Source organism: Thamnophis elegans, chromosome 2, assembly GCF_009769535.1.
Source record: "Thamnophis elegans isolate rThaEle1 chromosome 2, rThaEle1.pri, whole genome shotgun sequence".
Taxonomy (NCBI): Eukaryota; Metazoa; Chordata; class Lepidosauria; order Squamata; family Colubridae; genus Thamnophis; species Thamnophis elegans.
Window position 1 is genome coordinate 22,045,632 of NC_045542.1, and position 22,883 is coordinate 22,068,514.

General features: G+C 41.2%; 1 protein-coding gene across 2 annotated transcripts; it reads left to right on the top strand.

The window, feature by feature from the left end:
- Window positions 1–477: 477 nt before the first annotated feature.
- Window positions 478–22,301, top strand: PRR13 (proline rich 13). 2 transcript variants are annotated; one of them, XM_032211529.1, is made up of 4 exons: window positions 478–598; window positions 15,439–15,478; window positions 16,627–17,033; window positions 20,808–22,301. In XM_032211529.1, exons 2-4 carry the CDS (start codon window positions 15,460–15,462, stop codon window positions 20,844–20,846), a joined length of 465 nt encoding a protein of 154 aa, XP_032067420.1. In that variant the 5' UTR covers window positions 478–598; window positions 15,439–15,459; the 3' UTR covers window positions 20,847–22,301. The 2 variants fall into 2 exon arrangements, with proteins under 2 accessions (XP_032067420.1, XP_032067419.1); XM_032211528.1 differs by lacking the exon at window positions 478–598 and adding an exon at window positions 2,619–2,692.
- The last annotated feature ends 582 nt before the right edge of the window (window positions 22,302–22,883 follow it).

Genomic DNA, 22,883 nt, shown 5'->3' on the forward strand with positions numbered 1-22,883 from the left:
TTTATGTCTCTCCCTCTTCTCCCTCTCTCTCATTCTCCCTCTCTCTCATTCTCCCTCTCCCATCTCTCTCTTTCCCTCCCTCTCATCTTTCTCCCTCCCTCCATTTTTCTCTTTTTCCCTCTCTCCCTTCCTCCCCCTCTCTCATTTTTCTCCCTCCTTCTCCCCATCACTCTCTCTCCTTCTCTCCCTACCTCCTATCTCTCTTCCTCTCTCTCTCTCTGCTGAGGAACAAACGACAGCCATGGTGGAGGCCTCTCTTCAGGTGACCCTCCTCCCTCTCTCACAATCTCCCGGCCTTGCTGTGTCATCCCTCCCTCTCACACCAGAGCCCGAGATGCGGAGCAGCCCTGCGAAGTTCCGACGCTCCGGCCCTGACGGAAAGCAGAGCGCCGCGGCCAGACGACCCGGCGTGACAGGCAGGGGCTGTTGGGCGGCTCTCCCCCCGCCCGTTCCCCGCGGCAGCCGCTTCCCTAGCTCCACTGAGCCGCCTCATCTGTACCACTCCAGGCCCCGCTCGTAGTGCCGGTCGAAGAAGCGGGACTCGGTGCCGAGGGCGCGCACGTCCGGGTGGCCGCGGATAAACTCCAGCACGGCGCAGGTGCTGCCCTTCTTGACGCCCGCAATCAGCGCGTGCGGGAGCCGCTTGGCCACCGCTGCCTTGGCCTAGTTGCTCCCGCCGTCCCCGTCGCCCGCCGGCCGGGCCGGGCGGGTCGTGGGCGCAGGGCAACGGGGCAGGCGCGCCACTCCTGCAGAAGTTTCTTGCGGGAGGGGGGGGGCGCAACAGAGGAGCAGCGGGCTGTAGCAGAGGCAGGTGCCCGACAGCGAGAACAGCGCGCCCAGCAGCGCCGTAGCCGCCGTCTCCGCCGGTCGAGCGCCATGGCTCCATTGCCCGCGGCGGCCACGGCTCCCCGGCCAGCACCAGGCGACCCACAGGTGGAGAACCGCTGAACTAGAAACAACTAAAGTTATAACTAGTAGCCAGCACGGGTTTGTTAAAAACAGGTCATGCCAAAACCATCTTATTTTATTCTTTGATAAAGTCACTAAATTAGTAGACCGGTGAAATGCTGTGGACATACTATACTTAGATTTCAGTGAGGCATTTGACAAAGTAGACAATCTACTTGATAAGCTAGAAAAATGTGGAATAGACAACATCATCACCAGATGGATTTAATGGTACTGCATCCACATGGTAAGAAGCAGCTGGGTACCACATGGTTCCTTCTCAGGCCCAGTACTCTTCAATATCTTTCTAAACGACTTAGATAAGGGAATGGGGGGGGGGGACTCATCAAATTTGCAGATGATACTAAACTGGACGGAATAGCCAACAACCCAAAAGACAAACTCAGGATCCAAAAAGATGTTGACAAACTTGAACAATGGGCCCTATCCAACAAAATGAATTTTAATGTGGAGAAAAGCAAAGCTTTACATTTAGGCAGGAAAAATCAAAGATATAAGTATAGATTAGGGGAGACCTGGGCTCAAAAACAGTAACTGTGAGAGGGACCTTGGAGTCCTAGTGGATGATCACTTGAATATGAGCCAGCAATGTGCAGTCATCGCCAAAAAAGCTAATACAATCCAGCCGCATAGAATGAAGATCATGTGACGTATTACTGTCCCTTTACAAAACCCTAGTAAGACAACACATGGAATACTGCAACCAATTTTGGTCACCATTCTACAAAAAAAATGTTGAGACCTTGGAAAAAGTTCATAGAAGAGCAACTAAGCTGATCAAAGGCCTGGAGACTAAACCATTTGAAGAACGGCTGCAGGTTTTGGGTCTGGCTAGTCTAAAGAAAAGAAGAATTAGCAGTATTCCAGTATTTGAGGGGCTGCCACAAAGAAGAGGGGGTCAAATAATTCTCTAATGCACCAGAGGGTAGGACAAGAAATAACAGTTGGAAACTGATCAGAGAGAAGCAACCTGAAATTAAGGAGAAACTTCCTAGCAGTGAGGACAATTAACCAGTGAAACAACTTGCCTTCAGAAATTATGGGCGCTCCATCACCGGAGACTTTTAAGAAGAGACTGGACAGTAACTTGTATGAGATTTCATAGGTTCTCATGCTTGAGCATGGGGCTGGACTAGAAGATCTCCAAGGTCCCTTCCAGCTAACTTCCTACTTCCTCCTCTTCCAATTCAAATTCTATTCTATTCTGGAAGGAGGCAGTAACAAGCCATCTTAATTAAGAAAACGACCATGCGTTACTGATTTAAATATTTAGAATAGCAATGGATGCCAGTGAGGCCACAGTGGCTCTCGTTTCCCCCTTCGGCCATCCCTCGGTTGGCGTTTGCAGTTTCAAAGCGCTGCACTTTATACAACGCCCTTTTCCCGTTCACGTGCAAGTTCTATCTCAAGATTTGAACGGAAACAAAGGAGGTGCATGTTCATTTAAAAATTTTAAACCGGACCACAACTGTTTATAGCAACGGAACCTCTTATAACGCTGTCCCTTCCTGCAATTCCTGCTCTAAAAGCTAGGAGAAGAAGGCGGGGGTGCTGGAGACGTGACTTTTTGACGGACATCCCTTCCGACCAATGGAAAGTTTGGAAAGAAGCGCGCTGAGCCAATGAGACCGAGCAATTTGGAAATGGTGTCAGGTGCAAAGGGATCCAGGAAGTGATAGTTGGAGCAGTTAAGAGAGTGCTGCCGCAGGGAGAGACACTAAAGGTAGTTAACTCTTATTTGGATGGGATTGTTTGTTTGTGATCGTCTTCTTTTCTGAAGGAAAATGGGTGTTGTTTCTCCTGTGGGTGTGGACATAAGGGATGACACATTTAGCCATGGCTAGTTTAAACCACCTTTTATTTAAACTACTTGCTGGGTTCTCAAGACGTAGGATCAACAAACTAATTTCATGCATGGATTCAATTTACACCTCTTGAGAACCCAGAGAGCGGCTAAATATAACTGGGAACGGGTCTTGCACATTTAAATGGAAATGCAATTTTCAGGACATCCTTGCTGAGGCTAAATCCACCTCGGTTAATCATCTGATCGAGTTGGATTTACCCTATTTTTACTTCTTAAATTACAGTAATGGGATTGCCATGCCCAGAAAATGAAGTTTTGGCATCTTTTTAGAAAGTAAAATTGGAATCTTAGAGCTGTGTTTTTCAAATTTGGCAATAATAAGATGTGTGGTCTTCAATTTCCAGAATTCCCCAGCAAAAGCATGCTGGTGGAGGAATTCTTGGAATTCAGGTCCACACATCTTTAAGTTGCCAAGGTTGAATAACACAAATGTAAAGCTATGACCCATCTTTAAAACTAAGGAATACAATTAGGTTATTAGTAATCATAAGCACATTAATATTTTAGAGCACTTAACTAATAATCCTGGTGATGAATTTTTAGTAACCCATGCAAACGTGTGAGACTTGGAGATACTATCTAATCCTAAAAGTGAGGATTTTTAACTGATGAATCCTACCGGAAGTTCACTTACAGAGCTGGGGAACTATAGCCCTTTTATGACTTGTGGACTTCAACTCCCAGAATTTCTGAGCCAGTCATGCTGGTTTAGGAATTCTCGGAGTTAAAGTCCATAGGTCATAAAAGGGCCACAATTCCCCTCCTCCGCCTTCAAGTATCATAGATTCTTAAAGAGGCCTGTACTAAAATTCCAGATGTTAGAAGCAGACTCATTGAGTTTATGTAGATCAAATGATGTGAAGGAGGAATAATTTTGGAGAAACCAAAAAGCAAGAAAGATACAAAAAGTATTGGGAAATCCGCTCCCATTTCTGAGCATGTTCAGCAAATGCAGGATGCTGGCTGACTATTGGAGGCTGCTGAAAATTGAGAGGACGATGGCATGGAACAGCCTGGGAGTGGGTGGGTACAGCTGGCTGAGCTTTAGCAGGCATACGATATACACTGTCACGTGTTGTTTCTAGTTCCACTCACTGTTGTTTAATGTCAACAGTGTAAGTACATCCTATGTAAAAGAGTATAGGGAGTCTGTGTTGGGCAAATAAGAGCAAGATATGAGAGAGTGGAAAAAGTAAAGGAGAGGAGATGTTAAAATTATACAATGAAGGACGTGGGTCTGCAGAATCATAGATTGGAAGAGGCTATGAAGTGCTAGAATCCCAATTAAAGCACCCCTACCAAAGCTATATAATCTCTGCTTGAAGCCTTCCAATGAAAGATGTCTCCTAGCCATCTGGGTATTTAGACCCACTGTCAAACTGTTCTTATTGGTATCTTTCTTAAAGTGTAGAACTAGTAGTGTACAGATACTCCAGGTGGGACTGACCAATCAAATTACCAGTAATGATTATTTCGTGTAATTTGGAACCTATTTTTGTGGATGCAGCCTGAAATGACATTTGCCTTTTTTTCTAGTTACATAGTACTTGACTTACATTGAGTTGCCAAACAATCATTATTCCAAGATTATATAAAGCCTTCTGCTGTGGACATCATGGCAAAAAGTTTCCTTAGATCTCATAAAATGGAGTTTTATTTTTTTTCCTACATCAAATAATGTAGTCCAAACACTTGGGCAGATTGTAGAAATTGAGACAATGATTCTAATTACAATAATAGTGTAGGGAAAAAAATCTGATTCAACTTTTTTTTTAATCCCACATTTCTCTCTGATCAAGAGGGAAGGAAGTAGTATAGAACTGTAGCCTTGTTAGTTTAATTATAGTCTATACTGATTGCCAGGTGAATTCATTCATGGTCTCTGAATTTCAACTGAATTCTTCCCCTCTTTGATTTCCTTCTCATTTGCTTGAGCATTCTTATTGTAGGCATGTGCTTGCTAGTTTTGTATAAACATTTCAGAACTTCCTTAATTTTGTGGACTTGATTGATCAAAATGTGATTTTATTTCTGATCTATAAAAGCTCAACCTCATATTGGAAGACTCAATCTTCTCATCAGCAATAGCAGGAGAAGAAAGTAGAATTAATGCAAATACTTCAGCACAAAACTACAGAGTATTATAGAATCCACAAGAAAGAGTTGGCTGCTTTGTTCTAGCACAGGGTGTCAAACTCGATTTCATTGAGGGCCGCATCAGGGTTGTGTTTGATCTCAAGGGGCCGAGATGGGCATGGCCAGCTCAACGTGACTCATGTCAGAGGTGCCTGTGGTGACCAAAGCGCTCTGCCAGAGAAAACAGGCTCCCAAGTTCCATTTTCTGCTGCAGTGGCCTCCTGCAGAGGCACCGTGGGCCAGTCCTTCGCTGTTTCCAGCATGACTCTGTGGGCTGAATCTGACCTGTGGGCCTTGACACCCCTGTTCCAACACCTTGGATCCTAGATGTTCCCAGGTTTTTGGAAATGATTAAAACATCACAATCTGATGCCTTCTGTTTACATTTTTGTAAAGAGGTCAAAGCTGTACTGGTTTGTAATTTCTGAAATACCCAACCAATATATTTTTCAAATCGTCTTTCCAATACTGCTGGAAGGCATATGTTGAGAAAGGGGACTCTTGGCTTAGATGAGAATTCTTAACAAATGCAACAACTGTCTGTCCTTCCCACAAGAAATACACTTAGCATCAAGAGCTCTTTCTGCTGAAGATTTTAGGCAGGGTTCTCTAAACTCAGCAATGGAGTGCTGGTGGGGGAATTCTGGGAATTGAAGTCCACAAGTCTTTTTTTTATTTTTGTTACATAGACAACACATACCCACAACAATAAAAAAACAAAAACAAAAAACAGAAAACACACACACACACACACACAAAAACCCATCATCACATACAGCATGTCATTTGGTTACAAGTGTTTTAACATTTATTATTCTTATACATTTATTATTTCATTTAATAGGTTATAATATACAGTTTGGGTTGCTTTGTTTACCATCCCTTCCTCCTGTTATAACACCACCTTATTTTTCCTTTCTTTTCTCCCTCCCTCCCTTCTCTACTTTCTTCCTTCCTCCTCTCCTTTCCCTTCTTCCTGTACCTTTCTCCTACTCCTGCTCTTCCTCTTCCCCTTCCTACCCTCTCCACCTCTTTCTCTCCTTTCCACCCTCCTCTCCTTACCTCTTTCTTTTCACCCTCTCTCCCTTCTCTACTTTCTTCCTTCCTCCTCTCCTTCCCCTTCCTTCTTCCCTTACCTCTCCTTTGCTCCTACTCTTCCTCTTTCCCTTCCTACCCTCTCTCCTTCCTTTTCTCTCCCTTCCATCTTCCTTTCCTTTCCCTTTCCTTTCTCCCTCCCTTCTCTACTTTCCTCCTTCCTCCTCTCCTTCCCCTTCCTTCTTCCCGTACCTTTCTCCTACTCCTGCTCTTCCTCTTCCCCTTTCTACCCTCTCTCCTCCTCTTTCTCTCCTTTCCATCCTCCTCTCCTTACCTCTTTCTTCTTTCCCCCGTCTTCCTTTCATTCTCTCCTCCTCTCTCCCTTTCTTTTTCTATTGTTGTTGGTGTGTCTATTTTAAATCTCAGTTTATGTTTCCTTGGGATGGTACTTCCGCCAACCCAGATATAATTTAGTATCATTTCTTATTCCCTTCCTTTGCTAATCTATCCTAACTATATTTCCCCCCACAGACACACTTTGTATCTCTCTATTGTATATATACTTATATATTTGATACACACAACAATAAAAAAACACAAAAAAACACAACAAACATATGTTATAAAAAAGTATATCAGCTGGTTACAAAAAGCTTTTGTGCATCTCTTCCATTAATTCATATTAATTTGAATGTCGTAACTCAAATATTTACTATATTAACATCATCATACCTCCACTTTTAGTTGACTACATTTATTTAAACATCCTTCATCCTTAAATATACCAAGATTCAATCCATAATCACATACTGGCATTTCATTTACTTATTTATAAAATCCTCCATTAACATTAAGTCCTCATATCCTGTTTTAGCTAAACATCCATAATATTTAATACTAAAAATTTCTAATCCTCCATGTATATAATTTGCTATCATTTTCCTTTCTTTATTTAATTATATCCTATATCATAGCATTTTCCCCCTATTAGTTAAGATTTAACTGTATATAGTTTTATTTTATTTTTTTATAATAATTATTGTTGTTATTAATAATCTTTATATATAGTCCAAATATATTTCTAACCTTCCCTTCTCATATCCAATTATTACTTATTATATCAACTCAACATTGTATACATTACTATCATCATCAACTTTTATTTAACTATACCTATTACAAATGGATTTAACTAAGTTTAGCTAATTTTTTTATACTCTTCCATCTATCAACCTGTATCTCTCCAATAACAGAACAATCTTATATCTGCTGCCATTTGTGGGTCCAATTCTCCAAACATCTTTATAAACAAGTCCATACAAAGAAATCTTTACACCTTCTTGTCTGTAGTGTCTCTCATATAATGTTGACACCCTTTTTTATTTCCTTTATCAGCTTGTCTTTAATTCTCAGCAGTGGTATCAAATGTTTGGCAAATAGTATTCCATAAACTATAAATTATTTGTTGTTTCCTTCTCCTCCTGCGCCCTGTCTTTTGAAGTAGATTTTTTCTCCATTTAACTCCTCTTCAAACATTCCATTCTTTCCTCCCTCAGAAGTAAACCAATTGTCACGAATATCAACAAGTTCAGATTCTTTATCTCGGTCATTCTTATTTTGTATTTGAAAAACATCCTCAGTTTTTTCCTCATACTTTGTTGCCAAAAACACCAAATAATCCAATTTTCTCTGAATTCTGTCTTCTGTATCAGACAGCGTCTGTAGGGCTGAAAAAATCACGTGAATTGGTTTACAGCCCGCTTGCAGAAAATCAGAAGAGATGTTGGAGTAATCTATCCATTATCCATGTGAATAACATTTAAAGAGTAAGATAACCACTGTCCAAAACCATTAAAAAGATCAAAATCGCCGCTAGATTCTTCTATTCTTTAATTTAAATTAGTTTGAATTTTTAGGCAGTCCGTTTTTCTATAAACAATAAAATGTTCTTACCAGCTGGAAACACTTTCTCTTTCTTTAGGGCTGTTTGCAGTTTCAATAGCCTTGTGGCTAATCCGGAAGTCACTGGCAAAGAGGGTTTTCCTGGGTCCCCAGAGACTTTGCGAACGTCTCTGGGACCACTGGGTCTCCCCCTACCTTTCACTGTCTCTTCGGGACAGCTTGGGTCCAAAAAAGAACCGTCCAGATGCTCCAGTATAGATGGGCATTCAGGAGCAGCCTGAAAGTCCGTCTTCACACTGCTAAGCCCTGCCTTCTCTCCCAAAGTCCACAAGTCTTAAAGTTCCAAGTTTAGCTACCCTTGTTCTAGACCAGGGGTCCCCATCCCTTAGCAGCGGCATGTCAGAAACCGGGCCATGCAAACAAGCAAAGCCCCATCTGCGGGATGCAGGCTTTGCATGCAAAACCACATCCCCTCCAGTCCGTGGGGAAAGTTTCTATCCATGTAACTGGTCCCTGGTGCCCCAAAGGTTGGGGATTGTTACTCCAGACCAGTGGTAGTCAACCTGGTCCCTACCACCCACTAGTGGGCGTTCCAACTTTCATGGTGGATGGTAGGGGTTTGCTGTAACTCTGCTTTATAAATTTTATAAATAAAGTTACTTCCCTACTTTATAAATCACTATTACTGTGGAACCTGTGGGCGGTTAGAAAATTTTACTACTAACATATACAAAAGTGGGCGGTAGGTATAAAAAGGTTGACTACCCTGCTCTAGACTATGAAATAACTTAGTGTTAAGTTGAGGCTGGTCTCCCTGTTACAGAGAGGAGGGAACTTAAAACACTTGTTTTTACAATAACCCTTAAGAGATTTTACAAAAAAGATAGTGATAGTTTGCAATTAAGATTATATCTAGGCTGCAAAAATCCAGATGATCACTACACAGCAGCAAAGAGAGTTTTTGCCATCTCATTTTTTTTCCAGTCCTTTAATTATATACAGGTACCTTGATATACCTTGATTCACAACCATTTGTTTAGTGACCATTTGAACAATAGCACTGAAAAAAGTGGCTTATGACCAGTTTTCACACTTAAGTCTTGTAGCATCCCTGTGGTTCACATGATCAGCATATGGGCACTTAACAACTGTCATAAATATATGCCAGTTGCACTGTCTCGTGGTCATGTAATCACAATTTTAAAGCTTCCTATTTGGCTTCCAAATAGCAGAGTCAGTGGGGGAAGTTAGATCTGCTTAACAGCTGCATGATTGACTAAGCAACTGCAGTGATTAGTCTGTGGCAAAAAGCTTGTAAAATGAGATGCAACTCACTTAAGTGCCTTGCTTAGCAAGAGAAACGTTGACCTCCGTTGTGGTCTTAAGTTGAGGACTACCTGTATGAATGTTTGTAAGTACTTAAAACTGCAAAGTGGGAATTGGTCTATCTTTGGCTATTTGAAGAACTTTCTTTCCCCTATTGTTTCTGTTTGTCCAGTAAGATCTGACAGTGGGCATATTTGTTTATTATTAATCAAGTTTTTATGGCTGCCCATCTCATGGAAATTGGGCAGCATGCAACAATCTCACAAGATAAATATAAAACATTTTTTTCCTCAAATCATTACAGTTAGTTATTAAGAAATTTTTTATGGCTGCCCATCTCATGGAAATTGGGCAGCATGCAACAATCTCACAAGATAAATATAAAACGTTTTTTCCTCAAATCATTACAGTTAGTTATTAAGAAACATTAACAACTACAAAAGTAGAAGTAAACAAGAAAAGGAAAAATAATAATTGGAAGGATATCACTCATTGGCCTTACAAGTTCACTCATCCCTTGAGGTCCTGAGATCCCATTCTTAAAACAACATCATCTGATGGAATCCCAGCAATATGCTTTCTCTGTCATGGGCCTTATTTCCAACCCTCTCATCTTTTGAGCCTTGAAGATCTTTCCCCAGGTGTTGGATTAGGAAATACTAGTAGATGCTGCTGTTTTTTTTTAAATTAGTTTGCTATCACCAAGTTTTTGCTTTCTTATGGATGGCTTTTGCTATACTGAATTTGACAAAACAGACCACAGCTACTTCTTGGTAAGAAGATATAGATGTCGTCACCACCAGAGGGATTCACAATTAGCTGACCAACTACACTCAATGTGTAGTCCTCAAAGGAATTACATCTTTATGGAGGGAAGCATGGAGAGGGGTACCTCAAGGTTTGGTTTTTGGCCCAGTGCTCTTCAACATCTTCATAAATGATCTAAATGAGGGGATGGAAGGAGAACTCATTAAATTTGTAGAAGATACCAAGCTGAGGGTGGGAAATAGCCAACACTTTAGAAGATAGGTTCAACATTGAGAAAGGTCTTTTCAGACTTGACATTGGTCCCCCTCCAACAAGATACAGTTCAATGGTGGGAAAAGTAAGGCCCTGCATTTAGACAGGGAAAGGCAAATGCATAGGTATAGTATATAGATCTGCAAACCTATGGAACACATGCCACAGGTGGCACACAGAGTCCGCTCTGCAGGCATGCAAGCCATCACCCCAGATCAGCTCCACCATGCACGCATGCATGCCTCTTGCCAGCCAGCTTTTTTTCGGGTCTCTGTAATGCATGCACAGGGTGGGATACATGCACCGGGAGGGGCATTTTTGCTCACAGGAGGCTGCAGGGAGGCCTACTAGGCCCAAAACAGGGAGCATGGGGAATCTATGTGCATGCGCAGGGGATGAGGGAAGCACAGAGGTCACGCATGGATGCGCAGGGATGGGCTTGTGGGGGGGCACTGCACATTGCATTATGGATGCGGGCATGGGCGTTTGCTGTCGTGCACACACTTTCGGCATGTGACAACAAAAAGGTAATAGATGGTACCTGGCTCAACAATAGTAATTGGGACAGGGATCTGTGAATCCTAGTGGGCTATTACATAAGTATGAACCAGCAGTGTACTGCAGCTGTCAAAAAAAAAGCCAGTGCAGTCCTAAGCTGCAACAACAGGGGAATAGCATCAAGACAAGGAGTGATAGTACTGATTTACACCATGCTTGTGAGACCACACTTAGAATACTGCAACCAGTTATTGTCATCACGATGCAAAAAAGATGTTGAGAACCTGGAAAGTGTGTAGCGAAAAGCAACAAAGATGATAAAGGATCTGGAGGCTAAATCATATGACAAATGGTTGAGGGAACTAGGTATGTCTAGCCTATTGAAGAGAAGGATTGAGGGGAACATATGTAATAGCTGTCTTCTAATACTTGGGCCTTCACAAAGAGGGGATTGACTTACTCTCTAGGGTATCAAAGGGCAGGACAAGAAGTAATGGGTAGAAGCTTGTTAAAGAGAGATCCAAACTAGAAGTAAAGATAATTTTTCTGACAATGAGAGTAATTAATCGGTGGAATAGTTTGCTTCCTGGGTGTGTGGGTGCTCCATCACTGTAGGTTTTCAAAAATAGATTGGACAACCATCTGACTGGGATAATATAAGACTGCTGCCTTGAGCAGGGAGTTGGACTAGAAGACCTCCAGACTACCTTCCAGCCCCTATGAATCTAGAATTCTGTTTTTTATGAATATTGATTATTTATTTGTATACCATCAAAAGTTGTGATGAGAAAGGTGGCTTTTAAATGTGATTAATGAATAAACATTTCAGATATAAATCATACCTAAAAACTTAGTATCTTGGACAAAGCCTTCAATTCAGAACCTACATGAGCTAGTTAGTTGTGCTAGGCATTTCCCTTGTTAACATCCTGCCTTAAACAAGCCTTTTTTTCTCTCAACATACTTGTTGAATTATGAAGGGATAATATTAGTTTTAATAATGGCGGAAGAGCAATTGAAATGATGTAGATCATGGGTCCTCAAACTACGGCCCAGAGGCCTCGTGTGGCCCGCCGAAGCCATTAATCTGGCCCATACCGGACCAGGAGGCTGCTCCACCCACATCACCCCACCCACCCTTCGGCGGAGCAGGAACTTACCTCCGCGGGTTGGAACTGAAAGGTAAGGCCCACAATTTTGGCCTGCAGAGACGTTCTATAGGTGGGGGAGGTGGAAAATGAGGCACACAGATGCCCAGGAGGCCCAAAAATGGGTGAAAATGGCCCATTTTTCACCTACCTTACCTCCAGAAGATAAAGATAGATAGACAGAAGTGGGGGGGGGCAGAGAAAGAGGGGAGAGAGATTTCTCAATTTCCTTGGGGCTGAGAAGAATTACTACAAAACTGAGTTTCCTGAAGTGGACCACTAGACTCCTAAACAACTGAAAAAATGATCTAGTAAAAAGAAAAGGCAACCAAAAGAGCAACATGCAAACAAAAGCAAATGAAACACCCCCAGGAGCAAAACAAATTAGGTTAATCTGTATGTATTGTTCAACGGACTGTTAAATTGGCCACGCCCACCTATTCACAAGACTTAGCCATACCCACCCAGTCACATGACCACCTAGCCACGCCCACCCAGCCAGTCTGCCCCCCCCCCCAAACAGTCTGAGTGACTGTGAATTGGCCCCCTGTTTAAAACGTTTGAGGAGCCTTGATGTAGATAAAGCCTTTTCTTTTTCAGCACTATAGGCTTGCTGCTTCCTTAGCTGCAAATATTGGTTCCTGACCTGCAACATTTGGGGGTGGGTGGGTTATGCACTTAGTACTTTAAAGCCAAAATTCCTACAATAGCAGCAGTGCAAATGTTCATAGAGAAAAAAGTGTATACATTAACAATGACCATTTCAGCATTGTGTATTTCAATGCAGAAATTGCCAATGAGGGAATCATCCTGCCTAAGGGGATGAGGATTTGTTAGAATGGCATTTGCAGTCAGTTTCTCCCTATAGCAAGACTTCAGTAAAGAGTTTGCATAAGAAGCAAATTGTAATGGAGGATCTAAATATATTTGGCAGGAAAATTGTTAACCTTTCTGGATTCAGTAAGTGAAAAAGAGTGGGGCTTTTTATCCTGCCTCAGTCTAATGCAGAGTAATTTATGTAGCTTTCTTGGCCAGGTTTCAGTCATGTATTCTTTTAGTCTAATTGCAATAACAAAATTGATTTACTTTGATGGAGATGTATTGGTCGATGCGTGTTCCCATCATTTGGTCTTGGAACATTAAGACCTTAAAACCGGAGGATGCTAATTCTATTTTGTCCTTTTAAATGTTGTTTTGAGTATACATGAGCGCAATTAGAAATGAAAAGCTGTAATATTTATTGTGGAATTGTAAGGACATTGTTGAAAGAAAGTAACATTTTGTATTTAAATCATTTCATGGATACCTTAATGACTTCATGGCCAAAAGGAATTCTAAACATTGAAATAATGTATTTCTTGCCCTGAATGTTCAGTTCAATATTAAATGTTTTAATCTCATTTAGATAACACACCAATGCTAGGATTTCTAAAATGGTTTAAGGAAAGGAAAGCCTGTAGTTATGCTATTGGGGAATATAAGAAATAATATTTCATGGCCCCTTGAGATGAAAAAGGATGTGGGTGAGAAAAAAACAAAAGGCAATAGTTCCTGCTGCAGGAAAGATATGATATAATGTGTTTAGGAAGAAAAAAAAGGGCAGCAAATGTAGTCAAAGACTAAGGAATAGATCAGAAAAAGACAGAAGAAAATGTAGAATATTTGTGTCGAAATAAAAGAATTGTTTTCAAAGTGGATGCAAATGGCTAAAGAAGGAACCTTTAGCAGAGGCAATGGAACTAAAAATAAACGTGCTGAACTTATTTTATTTAAGTGATTATTTTGTATCTGGCCTTTCATTCACCAATTCAATGTGTCATCTTCCTCCTCCTCTTTTTTCCTCACAATAATAATTATGTGGGGAAAGTTCAGCAGAGAGAGGGGGGGGAGGGAGGGAGGGAGAGAGAGAGACCTAATTTAAATATAGTGAGGGGGAAATATGATGGTGTTTTTTTTAGAAATAAGTTTGGGAATGATAGTGAGATGTCAAAAACAGAGTTGAAATGTACATTGCAAATGTTTGGGTTTGAGGAAAAGTTATTTTAAACAAATCTTGGTACGGTGAATTTGTTGAACAAGACTGCAGATGTAGATGGTGTAGATAAAAAAAATGTTCAGTTATGAAATTTTGTATATGGAATGGCTTGGGCATGTTGGCAGAAACGGTTCAAGAAGTAACAATGAACAAAATGTGGGAAGCGTTCTGCAACTTTATGCCAGAAAGTTTGCAAACTGTCTCATTGTGAGATATAAAATTTATTACATTTTTTTTTAATTCAGAAAAAGCATATAATAAAATGAGTAGACTTGACTTGAATTATGGAACATGCAAAACAGTTGAAAATGGAATATGGATTAGAAAATAACTTGGTCTGACTGAAAATGGAGTGAATAATTCAAGTTATACATAATTGGCAAACCCTAGAGCAAGGGGGTGAATTTGTATATCTTGGTGGAAACTTGCCAAAGATGGGAAAATGACAAGCAACATCAACGAAGGAGGCTAGATCTGCTTAACAACCACATGATTCATTTAACAACAGCAGCAAATCGCTTAACAAACATGGCTTAAAAAGATAATAAATCAGGCATGATTCAACAGCCGCTTTACTTAGCAACAGAAATTCTGGTCCCAATTGTGGTTGTAAGTCGAGGACTGCCTGTCTATGAAGGAAGTGTGAAAACTGAGAAAGTTATGGCTGAAGGAGACCCCAAAAAGAGCAAAAGGCAATGTGGTGCATGAGCTTAGTGGAAGCAAAGATGGTTTCAAGGATAGAAAAGTAGAAAAGGCTATAAAGTGAATGGCATTTAGATTGCTCTTTTTTGTTATCGCCTGTCTTTAATTTCTTTTGTTCACTACAACTTGATATTTTCTGCATTTCGCGTAGCCTGATTTATCTCAAAAGGAAATAAAACATGGGTAGTTTTCAAAATTCAAAAGGTTTCTTTTTTTTAATAATTCTTCAAACCTATTGAGAGTTTTGTATGAAACATGAATATTAGAAAACTTCATCCCATTTTTTAAAACTGCTTTCTTGTATTTGGGTGCATTTTCTATCCTGCTGTGAAGGATATTGTTTAAATCGGTATGAGTAAGAACTACAAATACTAAAATATATATATGAAAAAATATGTCAAGAATCCTGAAATTCACACTGTGCTGTTTTCCCAAATTACTTGTTGCTGAATTTATACATCATATTTTTGTACTGGGGGGGGGAGGGGAGGGCAGAAGGGAGGAGGTTCTTCATGAGATGTGTGAAATCAACCACAATTGTTTATAACTCATGATTTATGGTTTGGCTTTATAAATGAAACAGGCCACTATAATTTGTTCCAAACCATGATGAAAACAAATGATGCATATCTAAAATACATAGATGTACACCTGGCATGTGCAACTTGACCCTGGAGAAAGATTAAATTGAAAAGGGCTTCAATGCATGTTTCACTAGAGGTGGTTTGGGCAGTACTGACGGCCAATTCTAATTTTACATTGTTGGTCTTACTTTTGTGTCTTTTTCCTTCAATTGGCAGATTGTTCTCTTGTGAAGGACCATGTGGGATCCCAATGCAGGTAAAAAAGGGAAGGCGATTTAATGGGATTTGCTAGGATACTTCTCTAAAAGCCCAAATTGAGTACAGTGTGTCATTGCCTATTAAATCTCTCTGGGCAAGTAGTTGGCCTCGTGACTGGAGGCTTTAATGGAGACCAGCCTTTGGCAGCTACCCATAAAGGTTTGGAATGCAGGATCCTTGCTGAATTAATACATTTGTTGCCATGGTCTCTCTGTCTCTCTCTGTCTCCCCACCCCCGTAATAACTTAAATGCCATTTTGTTGATGTCTACTAACATTGTCAATGTAACAGCATTAGCACATTGGTGGCAAAAATCTTGCAAATTTCCTGTGGAAAGGAAATCTGTCCAGAAGCAACGCTGCAGGCATTTATGGCCGGTTGCAATTAACTTCAGCCAGCCCACTTCCTGCAGCCGAATTAGTCTGTCTCCAGTAATCTGTGGAAGAACTTCCTGTATGTTTTCCTTACTGCTGCCTGCCAGATACACTTCACCATTGGCTCATTTGGATTTTTCCTTTTAAGAGACATGCTTAAGGTTGAAACCCACAAACACGGAGGAATCCTTTGCCGTGGTCTCTGAGACATTCACCCCCAATTTGCCCTAAGAGATGGAACTTAAGATAACCTCATTTGCTAATGTGGGGGAGAGGGGATAGTTTCATAATTCGGTTAGCTTTGGATAAATTCTATTTACAAAAACCAAAACCACCCAAGCCAAAGCATCTTTATGATGTTGCATTTGCAATTGCCATTGGGTAAGAATCTGCTGTATCGAGGGGTTTTACAGTTATCACTGAGCACACTATAAAATTGTGGGGAAAATAGGAGCTGGTGCTATTTGTATCCATCATGAGTTGAGGATGATAACTAACTAGCCTTTCCCAGTCTGATCTTAATCCCAATGTATTGGGCTTTCTCAAAACGGTCAGACGGTGTCATGGAATACCCCAGTTTAGCAGCATTCTGGGTGCAGCAGGTTAGGAAGGAATTGAGTTTTGTATATAGAATATATAAGCTACAAAATATAACCAGGAATTCTGTGAGCAAATTAGCCCTTCATTTGATAGGCATTCTACAAAGATGGCTACAGCTGGATTTGTTTCACCAAGTAACAGATATATTGTTTCTTCTTACCTTTCATTTTAGGGCAGCCAGGTGCCTTCCCCGGAGCAGCACATCCCCCCAACCCTTCTTACCCAGGTGGCTTCAATCCTGCATACCCACCTCCTGTGAACCCTGCATTCCCTCCAGCACTTATGCCTGCTGGCCCCTGCCCTGTTCCCCCAGTAGGGATCCCAGGGCAACCTGCCTATCCCCCTGGCCATCCCATTCAGCCCCCGTATCCTGGTCATCAGCCTATCCTACCTGGTGGTCCTTTTCCCCCACTTGTTCCTGGGATGCCAGGAGGAATCGGAGTCAATCCATTGATGCCCGGGGCTGCTGCTGTGGGCGCCTACCCGATGGACAAGAAAGCTGCTAAAAAGATGAAGAAGAAGATGAAGAAGGCACACAAAATGAATAAACCACACAAACACCACAAGGGGCATGGAAAGGTCAGTAGAGAAGAGTGAGATGGCAAACCTAGGCTGTACAGGTAGTCTTTGATTTATGACCACAATTGAGCCCAAACTTTCTGTTGCTAAAAACGAGCTTTTCCCCCCATTTTGTGACCTTTCTTGTCACAGTTGTTAAGTGAATCACTGCAGTTAGTAACACAGTTGTTAAGTGAACCTGGCTTCCCTGTCGACCTTTGCTTATCAGAAGGCTGCAAAAGGTGATCACACGACCCTGGCACACTGCAACCATCATAAATACGAGTCATAAATACAAGCTAAGCATCTGAACTTTGATTACGTGACTGTGGGGATGCTGCAAAGGTCATAAGTGTGAAAAACGGTCATGTCACTTTTTTCCAGTGCCACTGTTACTTCAAATGGTCACTCAAAGAACTGTTGTAAGTTGAGGACTATCCGTATTGGGCAGTGGTGGGATTCAAATTTTTTTACTACTGGTTCTGTGGGCGTGGCTTCATGGGCATGGCAGGGGAAGGTTACTGCAAAATCCCCATTCCCTCCCCACCCCACTAACCTGCTTTCCAGCTCTGTTCTCCTGTTCAGGGCAACAGAAGAAGACCAGCTAGGAGGCAATGGGGGCAGGGGCAGCCTATTTGCCGGTTCTCCAAAGTACTCAAAATTTCTGTTACCGGTTCTCCAGAACCTGGCTGGATGCCACGTTTGGTATTGTGAATGATGATTTATTTCCAACTGCCGCCAAAGTATATTTTTGTCGCAAATCTGTATCTTCCATTTTCTGAAAATCTCAAAGGCTTGTTTGATTTGGATCCATATTTGGGATCTGGGATTAATTCCTTGGCTCCTTGGTAGTGGAGGTAGAGGAGGAGGAGGAACAGAGGAACATGTTGTTTTGGGGATGGGGAGAGGGGAAGCATTGCTCAATGAGGTTTGATTCCTGGTTTACACTGGGGCTATGCATGAAGGAACATTTCAGAAGCAGTCAATGTACCAATTAGCACAGAAGTGACAATCTGAAACAGAGGCTGCTTTTGTTGTCCTGGCTGCGTTCCAAACAACTGATCAACACCATTGGTGTGGGCTGAAGAGAGAGCTCCACGTGCAGATATCAGCATTTGGATTGGGAGGGGCGGCTATTCACGCCTTACTGATTGGGCTCTCTTGTTCCGTGTCTAATAACTAGAGACCCCTCATAGGGCAATCTTGAAAAGCCCACATTTATTTTACTCGATATCGAACGGCCATTCCACCACCCCCCCAGCACATTTCTACAATCAAAGGACTAAAGTTTTGCTTTTTGAAAAAAAATAAAATAAAATTAACTTAATATGATTACGTTCACTCATTAGATCCATACAGCCACATGGAATGAAAATACATCTTCTAAAGTTCTCTTTTAAAACTACTCTCCGGGTTGGTGTGCACTATAAAACTAGAAAAGGAATAACACTTCATTCTAGAAAAATGATAACTATGTTATTTATTAATAATTACCAGAGAAGACACCTAGAAAGGTCCTGGCTAAAAACCAAGAATGATCTGATCAGACCTAGGTAGGAACTTGGGTTTCATCCTACACTTTGAATATAAGAACAATCATCAGTATTTTTTTCTGTTCATATGGTCACCCAGATTTTTTTTAAGAGAGTGATAGGCTTGGACATTATTTGTTGGGCCACTGTGAGAAATGTTTAAAATATCCAGAGGATCAAATTGCTTAGATTTGCTTGGAGTTTGCCACCACAAGCTGGAGATAATCTCCTCTTGAGATTATGTAAACCTTGTATAATTAAAGTTACCCGGGAGGAGTTTGAACTTGTTAATCTTAAAGAAGTTGGTAGAGTTGTTTGTGATGTTAGTCCTGCCACCAGTGATTCGGACCATCCCTTTGCTTGCTGGTGAACATCACCAGGGAGGTACCAAAAGGCTGTGTCAGAGCAGTAGTCAATGCATCCTTGAAAGAAGGAATTCTTCTGTCTGCTTTGAAAGAGGTGATGGTGCACTCTTTCCCCAGGAAGCCATTGCTTGGCCCGGCATATTAGGTAACTATCATCCAGTCTCCAACTTTTTTTGTAGGGAGGAGGCGGCACTGTTCCATAGAGGAATAGGAGTCTAAGGGGAAGATACTAGGCCAGTGATGGGCAACCTTTTTGGCGTGGTGTGTCAAAAATCGGCAAAAAATCGAGCATAACTCGCGTTGTGTGTCACTTCGACAAAAACATAATTTTGCACAATTTATAGTTGCTGTTAATGGCGCTCACAGTTCCCGTTGGCACTCCGCTATTCCCTGCTGTGGTGCGGTCGTAACCGACAGTCCCAGGAGTAGACTCTCTGTGCCGGCCTGACTGGAGAGAGGCGCACACTGTTCCCGCGCTCCTCTCCTGCGGGTCCTCCCTCGCCGCGCTGATGACGTGTGTGCGCACGGCACGCACGCCTTACCAGCAGCCCCTGCGCTCAGAAAGGGGCGGCGGCGATACAGTAAGTGAGTGTGGGCGGGGGAGATCACACGTCCCGCCCCCCCCCCCCCGTTCCTCCAGCACAGATTCTTTCATCCTCGGCGGCCGTGCAGGAGCCGAGGATGAATCGCATGAAATCCTGTGCGTGTCACCCCAAATGGCTACGCGTGTCAGCACTAACACGCGTGTCATAGGTTCGCCATCACTGTACTAGGCAGTGGTAGGGAAGAGTGGAGATGCTATATCCTAGGGCTCTCCACTGTGCAACAGGGTTCAAACCATTCTTCCTTAAGTGATATCTGTTTAAAGTGATCTCTCTCTCCCTCCTTCCCTCCCTCTCCTCCCTGCCCAATTCTTAGCTTAGGAGGTTTTGGTTGAGCCTGGATACTGTTTGAATCTAGATGAGGAAAAAGGCTCAAGCGTAATCCCAGCCAGGCAAGTGCCAGGAACCTTCCAATGACTTGGCTACTACTGGCCTATAGATCTCTTCCACAGTAGAGTTGGAAAAAATGAAGGCTAATGGATATGAAATACATGTAGGACTGGCAGAAGAGATTTGTTGGGATAATAAAAAAAGCAGGAAATAGACACGCCAGAGTATGTGAAATACGCTTCACCACCACCAAACTGTTCCATAATAATTGCCTTGCTGCTTATACCACTGTGAAACTGTGTTTTATTCTTTTGCCATTCTGTTAAGCTGTCCAGAAAACATATTGTTGGATAGTCATATAAATGAATTCAGTTCTACAAGTATGACTGAGACCTTGCAAAATAGCTTTCTACTCTATTGAGCATTAATGAGCATAATAATCTACTCTATTTAGCATTAATTAATGACTTGCAGAAGTGACAAGGAATTAATGGGATTTTGAAATTTATTTTAGATTTTTAAATTTTATTTGTATTAATAACTCAAGCTGGCAGACATGCCTTATACCCCACCCTGTTTTCCTAATAAGAACCTGTGAGTTGGGTTGAAAAGAGTGACTTGCCCAAAGTCACCCAACCAGCTTTTATGCCTAAGGCAGGACTAGAACTCAAGTCTCCTGGTTTCCAGCCTGATGCCTTAACCACTAAATGAAACTTTTTAGATTATTTTTTTTTACTTGCAATCTTTGCTGGTAAAAAAAAAGCTGCCTTCTAATGTACAGATAGATAGATGTTGATGTTAAAGTGCTCAGCCTCACCCCCAGATATCTAGAATGTGGTAATAGTGGTGGTACTCAGAAAGGAGAAGTGTGCTAAAAACAAATGTGTATACATAAAAATAATTATAGCTGTTTTATGTCATAATTATCCACACTTGACAATTGAAAACTTTCTCTCTTCTTTTCAGCATTCCTCCTCCTCTTCCAGCAGCAGTGACTCTGACTGACATCTCCCTACTTTCCAGCTGCATCCTTTTCCACCATGGCTGATCCTTGCACTGCTCTTCCTGCATTCATAGAAAATTCACTAGATTGGTTACTTACTAGATAAAAATGACATCTACTTAATTTTTGTCTGCCCTCCAAGATGTCCAGTCATCAAGCTTATCCATAGGACTAGTGCCTGCTGATTAACCAGCCTGCTGTGATCAGCTGTTTGGGAGGCTAGAGCACGATTGGCTTCAAAGCAGTATATCTGCACCTTTTGGCAATTGTGATTTCATTTCTGCAGTCAATCAAATCATCTCCTGGCGCTCCAAATGTTTTATTGGGAACTAACCAAATGATTATTTTGAGGTTGGTTGGGAGATCCAAATCCACCCAAGTGCTTTTAAAAATTATTGTTCATCAAAGTAGTTCTTGAATGTATGTAGTGCCTGGAAAAAGGACAAAAAAGGAGGGATTACTCAATATTATAACTGCGTTTGGAAAGTGTTGCTTATTTAATATAAACTAGAATAATCCGCTTTCAAAGAAATCACAAAATGTGCTGAATCAGGGATAATGGCATAACTGTATGCATGCAGAAATTTATTGTGAGATTTCCTTCTCTCGGTCACTCAGAAATATACATACATTCATGTATTTATGGCATATTTTAGAAAACTTAATTTCTCTAGCATACAAATATTTTGGTGGCTCAGGGTTTGCTTCAAAGAAACACTTTTTCATGGCTGCGATCTTAGTTTGCTTGAAGTTTGTATTTGTGATAGCAGTATCTTAGTAAATTGCTCCAGGGTATTGAAAGATCATACTACATTCATATTGCATGATATGTTCCAAACCTCTGCATTTGGAAGAAGCATTTTCTCATTCATCAGTTCAACATTGCTGATGCCCCATTTAAACTGGCTGCTTATATAATACTTAGATGTGTTTCTAAAATGAAAGGAGAAGATTGCAGTTAGCCAGTTTTTAAAGAGAAAAAAACACAACCACATCATTATCCAGCATGGCACAATTTGAGATTTGCATTGGACATCCAATAATCTTGGGTGGGGATTCAAAAGCCCCTCCAGAAGTACCCACCAAATTATAGCATTTAATGGGACAAAAATAAATAAAATATATTGGAAATAACTTTAGTAATTGTTAATAATCAGGTTTAAGTAAAGGGATTAGTGTGTAAATCAAAAAACTTTATTATGTACATTCCAGCTCAGTTTGCATCTTGCAATGCATGTCAGAAAGACTAAACAAAAATGTCACAGCTTTCATTCCTGAAAACTCTGTCCACCCCTACGTTGCACAATGCCTACAAGATTGAACTTAAAAGAATCATGTCTTGTTAGAAATGTGTTCTATTTTACAGATTCTTTTTCTGGCCAGTGACAATAATTACAAGTCTGATTTTTGCTTGTCCTAAAATTGCTTCTCCCTTGATAAAAAGATTTTGGCTTTAATGCTCAGTCTGAATTGTAGTGTGTTACTTTATACGTATAAAATAAAACTCCAGAAAAGAATCAAAATCAAATTAGTGTTTATAAAATGTATCTTAACAAATGCTCTTCTGTTCTTGGCTTGAAGTTCATGTCAATGCTGTTTTGGCATTACCTTCCAGAATGCAATTAAACCAAGGAATATGGATTGTCAGAAGAGAGCTAGAAGGGACCTTGGAGGTCTTCTAGTCCAAACTCCTGCTCAAGCATGAGACCCTATACCATTTCAGACAGGTGGCTATCCACTATCCAGTCTTTTCTTAAAAACCTCAGTGATGAAGCACCCACAACTTCTGAAGGCAAGCTGTTCCACTGGTTAATTGTCCTCACTGTTAGGAAGTTTCTCCTTAGTTCCAGGTTGCTTCTCTCCTTGATTAGTTTCCATCCATTGTTTCTTGTCATGCCTTCTGGTGAATTCTGCTAGCTCAGAATCCAATTAAAGTTGGGGCAAGCAGTATTTTTATGGTTGGGATAGAAAAAGTTCACTTATAGGTGAACTTTAGGTAGTCCTCGGCTTGTGATCACAATTGAGACTGAATCTTCTAT